This window comes from Cebus imitator, unplaced genomic scaffold (genome assembly GCF_001604975.1).
Source record: "Cebus imitator isolate Cc_AM_T3 unplaced genomic scaffold, Cebus_imitator-1.0 Scaffold14, whole genome shotgun sequence".
Lineage (NCBI taxonomy): Eukaryota > Metazoa > Chordata > Mammalia > Primates > Cebidae > Cebus > Cebus imitator.
The window spans coordinates 100,715-107,079 of NW_016107329.1; the positions used below are offsets into that span (position 1 = coordinate 100,715).

Sequence of the window (6,365 nt, forward strand, 5' to 3'; positions counted from 1 at the left end):
AAAGAGGTGGACTTATCATATTCAAATTACCCAAACACAAAAACATACAGAAACTCTTTCAGGCAGTTACAGAAAAAGTAACAAATTATACGCAGAGGAACAAAGATAATAATGACAGGGGACTTCTGTCAGAAACCATGCAAGCTTGGGGAAAATGGAGTGATGTCTTTGAAGACCTGAAAGAAATACATGGCAGCATTGAATTCTATAACCAGCAAAAATATATTCAAAAAATGAAAACAGTTAAGGATTTTTATGAGGATATTTACTGCAGAGACCTACTCTAAAGAAATGTAAAGGAAGTTCTTTAGACTAAGACTAAAGGAGTATGATGCTTAACAAACTTGAATCTACACGAAGAAATGAAAAGCAATGAAATAAAGTATAATAGCCTTATAGTTTTATTGTTAGTTGCTCTAAAAACAACTGACTGTCTAAAACAAAATTAATGACAGTACATTGTTTATAGGAAACGTGTGTGTGTTTATGCAAAGCTAAAATGACACAAAGAATGACAGGAAAGAGATGGGAATTTAATAAGTTCCTAAAATTATATGTAAACTGTTATAATATTATTTGAATATAGACTCTGGTTGATTAAAGATGTATAATGTACACAGTAGGGCAACCACTAAAAATTAAAGTATGGAAATAGTAGAGGAAATAAAAAAATAATGATTAATAAAAGAGAAAACAGAATAACAAAAGGAAAAACAAGAACTGATAAAGAAATAAAAATTGCTTAGAAAGTTGGTAGATTTATATCCGGCAATGTAAAAAAATCATGTTAAATGTGATCTCTTTAATCTCACCAGTTAAAAGATAGAGATTGTTAGATTGTATAAAAAAGTGAGACATGACGAATTTATAAGAAATCACTTTAAAGATAAGACATTGACAGGTGAAACATAAATGAATAGGAAAAGTATTCCATGCAAACACCTGTCAAATGAAAATGGGATTAACTATACTGATATTAGACAAAGTAAGCTTTAGGACAAGAAATAATATCCAGGATAAAGAGAGATACTACACAGTGAAAAAGTGGTATGTCCTAAGTTAAAAATGCTAAATATATATACACTTAATAAAGCATTTCAAAACACATAAATTTTTAAAATGACAGACTGAAAGGAAAAAAGAATACACAATTGTAGTTGATGTCAATACTCCTTCCTCATAGTTGAAAGAACAAGTATATAGAAAATTAGTGAAGATACAGAAAACGAACAAAACTATTACCAGCTTGACCAAATTTACATTTATAGAACAGCAGAAGATAGATTCTTTTAAAATGCACAAGGAAAATTAAACAAGATAGGCCATCTTCTGAGTCATAATATAAGCCTTCACAAAGAAACTGTATTATCGAATAATAATGTGATCAAACTAGAAATTACAGAAATAGAGCTGAAAAAAATTGAACAGCACACTTCTATATAACCTGTAGGTCAATAGGAAATCTCAAGGGATGTTAAAAATACTTAGAACTGAATGAAAATAAAAATTTAATGTATCAAAAATTTGTGGAAATCAGCTAACATAGTACTTGGAGAGAAATATACAGAATTAAATGTTAACATTAGAACAGAATAAGTGTTTAAAATTAATTTATACTTCTACCCTAGAAAATAGAAAAAGAAGACATAATTAAATCCAAAGGTAGGAGAAGGAAGAAAATAATAAAGATTAGAGAAAAAAAAATTGATGAAATTGAAAAGAGAAAAACAAGAAAGAAAATTAACAAGACCAAAAGCTGATTATTTGAAAATAACAATAAAATTGATTTATTTTTAAGGAGACTGATCAAGAAAAATATAGGACATACAAATATTGCCAGGATCAGCATGAAATAACATACATAATATCCAACACTATGCATGTTAAAAAGATAGTAAACTTATGATACTGGCAAGTCTATACCTGTAAGTTCAGGAACTTAAATAAATTGGGCCAATTCCTTGAAAGACACAATCTGCCAAATTCAATCAAAAATAAGTAACTTGAATAGCCCAATATTGGTCAAGCAAAGTGAATCATAAACATTTGTAAAAAGGAATATTCTAGGCTCCGATGATTTTACTTGCAAAGCCTACCAAACTATTAAGGTTAAAATAGTACTGATTCTATACAACCTCTTCCAAAAACTAGGAAATTAGAGAATGCATTTCAAATAATTTCATTAGGCCAACATTTTTCTTATACTAAAATTAGACAAATACCTTACAATAAACAAAACCACATGCCAATATTACTTACAAACTTAGATCACCAAATCTTTAATAGAATATTAGCAAATGGAATCCAATATATAAATAAATACATAAAAGTAGAATACTTAACAACCAAATCAGGTATATCTCAAGATGCAAGGCTGGTACAACATGAAAAAAAATCAACCAGTGTATTTCACTATATTCACAGACTAAATATTGTTAAGTTGGCAATTCTCTCTACTTTTATCTATAGATTTAATGCAATCCCTATGAAAATCTGTGCAAGCTTTTTTGCAGATATGAACATACTGATTCTAAACTTTATATAGAAAATCATAGGAACTACAAAAGCCAAAATAATTTTTAAAAACAACAAAGCTAGAGTTCTCAGAAGACTTGATTTCCACACTTACTATAAATTACAGTAATCAAAACTGTGGTAGTAGCTAAAGAATAAGCTTGGAGTTAGGCAAGGGTTTTTCAGGTAGATGCCACAAAAACAACTATTAAAGAAAAAACATGTCAAATTTGATTTAATTAAGATCAAAACTATTTACTCTTCAAAAGACACTGTTAATAGAAAAAAAAGCACGTCACAAATTGGGAGAGATATTTGCAAATTACATTTATGACAATGAACTTCTATCCAGGATATACATACATACATACATACATACATACATATGTATATATAACAATTTAGATACATATATATGTATCCATACATATATATGTATATATAACAATTTATATATGTATATATATGTAATTATCCTGGATATGCATACATGTATATATATATGTTGATATACATATATGTTTTTTATATATACATATATATGACAATGAACTTACATCCAGAATGAACATACAAATATATGTATATATAAATTTATAAACATATACATTATATATAGAAATATAGGTATATATGTATGTGTATATGTATATGTATATATAATTATGTTATGTATATATTCATATATATAAAACTGAAATTTCAATGCAAAATTGGGGAAAAGAAGACAGATGTATTGCACATAAGCCTATGAAAGGATATTCAGTATCATCAGATCAGAGTTACGCTCCCACAAAGCCAAGAAATGCCAAAGATTACCTGCAACCACCAGTAACCGAGAGAGAGACACACAATAGTTTCTGCCTCAGGTCCTCTAGAATGAACCAACCTGATTTCAGGTTCCAACCTTCATCTCTGTGAGGGAATAAATTTCTGTTTTTTTAAGCCACCAAATTTGTGGTACTTTGTTATGGAAGATTCAGGAAACTAACATATAACAAATAACATTCTTCTATTTTGAAAAATGGGTGTTTTTTGAAACCATATTATTGACACTGTAATGGAGATTACCTTGCTACAATAATATAGCAACCTAATCCCTGTGGTCTGCTAAAGCTCTTACTAACCTTAAAAAAATTGTAAAAAATAGTCTGAATGCTATTTTTTAAATATATATTTATCTTTAAACAAGGTTACACAGGCTATTTGATAATTTGTGACAGTCAGAAATCAATTCCTATTCAATGAGTTTTCCTAAAGGGAAGAAAATGAATCATGGAACCTTTACCAGGCATAAAGCTTAGAAAGAATAAAAAGGCAGGTAACCCTGTCTGATATTAGCCGTCATCTTTGTCTTCCAAATGTTGCCAAAGAAGAAGCTGAAAACGCTCAACACAGCGTTAGTCTACGCATGTGCCTAAGGTGCTAACACTGGTTAGGAGAAAAGGGGCTTCCTAGCCAAAATTTTGCAAATTCTAAGCTAAATAAAATTAAAAATATTTTTATGAAAGGACATATGAGGTTCATCAGTGTGCTGATATATATCATGACACATTTAAACAGAATATAGCAGACTCTTTTCCATGTTTATTTTAACCTAGAGTCTTCTGTGAAGACAGTTTCGTGAAACTGAGCCTCTCACTTCAGGGGAGAAACAACTTAGAATAGTCCTTCTACTGATGCTTCATTGGGCCAGTTTGGAAGGGATGGGTCTCTACCTATTCTTCTAAGAATGTGACAATCACATTCTTCTATTTTTAAGCGTCTCACCTTTAAAAGAAATGTTACCTTTGACCCATAAATTATTTCCCGTCTCTACTGTGTATACTTTAGGATCTAAGATGTCCTATTCAATATAAAATTTTAAAAATCACACTGAGTAGTCTTTTATTCTTGATTCACCAGATCAGCACTACCATAATGCTTTATCTTCTAAATCATTTCTACTTTCTTTACCGTGGATATGAAGCCTATTTATTGGGGTGGAACCATAAGAAACAGCCGATATTCAACTTATGAAAGTGGCAATTTCATAAGCTTCAACCTAATACACTGACGTTATTAAAGAGTCAGCACAGTTTCCACAATGGTCGATTTATCAAAGAGCCTTAGCCAATGCAAGAATTTGGCTTAATGCTTTTATAAATAGGCTACATGGTTGACAGGAGAGATCACTTATGCTTATAAAGGATACCAAGTTGGCCAAGATTGACAGTATCTTGTAGGGCCAGGCAGGAATGCAAAATGATGCAATCAGTTTGACAGAGTAATGTGCACTGAATGGAATGAATTCCAATTAAGATACTTGCAAAGTTTTATTTATAACATGGAATAATTTATTTAATAAATGCAACAGAAATAGAAACTAAAACTTTTATGGACTGGACCACATAAAGAGCAATTTTAAAGTCACAGCCAATCACAGATTCAGGCTCTGCTGACCATGCCCAAATGGGCAGCCTCCAAGCCATTCATAGTGACCAACTATCTAGACCTCATCCCTTAGAGTTCAGCTACCATGTTGAATCAGATCAATTTCATTTCATGTGGCCTATAACTTTCAGGCAGTAAGACATAGTTCTTCTATGGTTATTCTTCTGTAACCCATTCAAAATCTGTTCAATTTTCAAGGGCCAGTTGACAGTCCAGGAAGTCCAGAGAGTCTCCGCTCTTATGTCTATAGGTCATAGACTATGTTGCTCAACTTAACTCTAGGTAACAATCACTTCTGGCTGACAATCGCATCAGCTTCTTTGTTTGTTAGGCTTGACTTCGAAGTCTGTAAGTTCTTTGAGGACAAGAACCAAGTACTGCACATGTTTTGTACTTCTGTCAGACTAATGTGCGATCAATAAAAACATTAGTAGGCTCCATCAAGCAGGACTTAATCACATTACATATCACAGCAATGAAAACAACTTTAACATGCATTAAAGTAAAATGACCATTGAGAATATTAAAAATTAAGAAATTTCTGTGAAGGCAGATGAATATTAAAATAGATACATATTTTATATCAGTATTACTGAAGTTGCTACTTAATATGTCCATAACTTTAAGTACATGCTTAATTTGAGTAACTATAAGGCTGGTGTTTAGTTTAGGAGAGTTTCATGTAAAAGCCTTTACTCAAAGTTTGCGGTTTAACTATATCTTTATATAAGATATAGTTAAGTACAAATATCTTTTACTGGACTTTTGTCTCTTAAATACTGAGATGCTGGGTAGAATATTTTTTCAGTGCTGAATTTTGTGACCATGTGATTTATTAGGCTTTTTATGTATTATCCTAATGTCTTTAGAAATTAATGTTTTTATAATCATTTATCAGTTGATTATTGAAATAAAGTTCTTATATTCCATTACATTGTGTATAATAGCATTACCCCTCAGCCACTGTGATATACATGAGTTTAAATTTATTATAGCTCAGTCCCAAATCAGTGTCACTGTTAAGAGTATGTGTTACAATAATGGTTATCTCTGGAAAACAATTTGAGTCTGACTAGATGTTGTTCAATCCCCAGGCCATGGTAAGTGTAACTGTGGCAAGTGCAAGTGTGACCAGGGATGGTATGGAGACGCTTGCCAGTACCCAACTAATTGTGACCTGACAAAGAAGAAAAGTAACCAAATGTGCAAGAATTCACAAGACATCATCTGCTCTAATGCAGGTAAGAAGTATACCCTGTGAAAATTCTTTTCTTCTTTTTTTTCATGTATGCATTGTGTTTTGAATACTCTGTGAAAATTCTTAAATAATCAAATTTTGTTCTTAATGGAAATATGTGGGCATGGAAAAATGTCAAACCTCTGAGTGAGTCTATTTTTTTTTTTTTTTTTTTTTTTTT

The 6,365-nt window shown here is 31.0% G+C and overlaps 1 protein-coding gene across 4 annotated transcripts in view; it reads left to right on the forward strand.

The window, feature by feature from the left end:
* The window catches only part of ITGBL1 (integrin subunit beta like 1), a 274,140-nt gene that overhangs the window by 92,180 nt on the left and 175,595 nt on the right, over nt 1-6,365 (forward strand). For all 4 annotated transcript variants that reach the window (XR_001817264.2, XM_017501329.2, XM_037728946.1 and 1 more), the window contains exon 3: nt 6,042-6,188. Coding sequence is in view for 3 of the 4 variants with exons in the window: in XM_017501329.2 (XP_017356818.1) it covers nt 6,042-6,188 (147 nt within the window). In the remaining variant the exon portion in view is untranslated. The remainder of the gene's footprint in view (nt 1-6,041; nt 6,189-6,365) is intronic.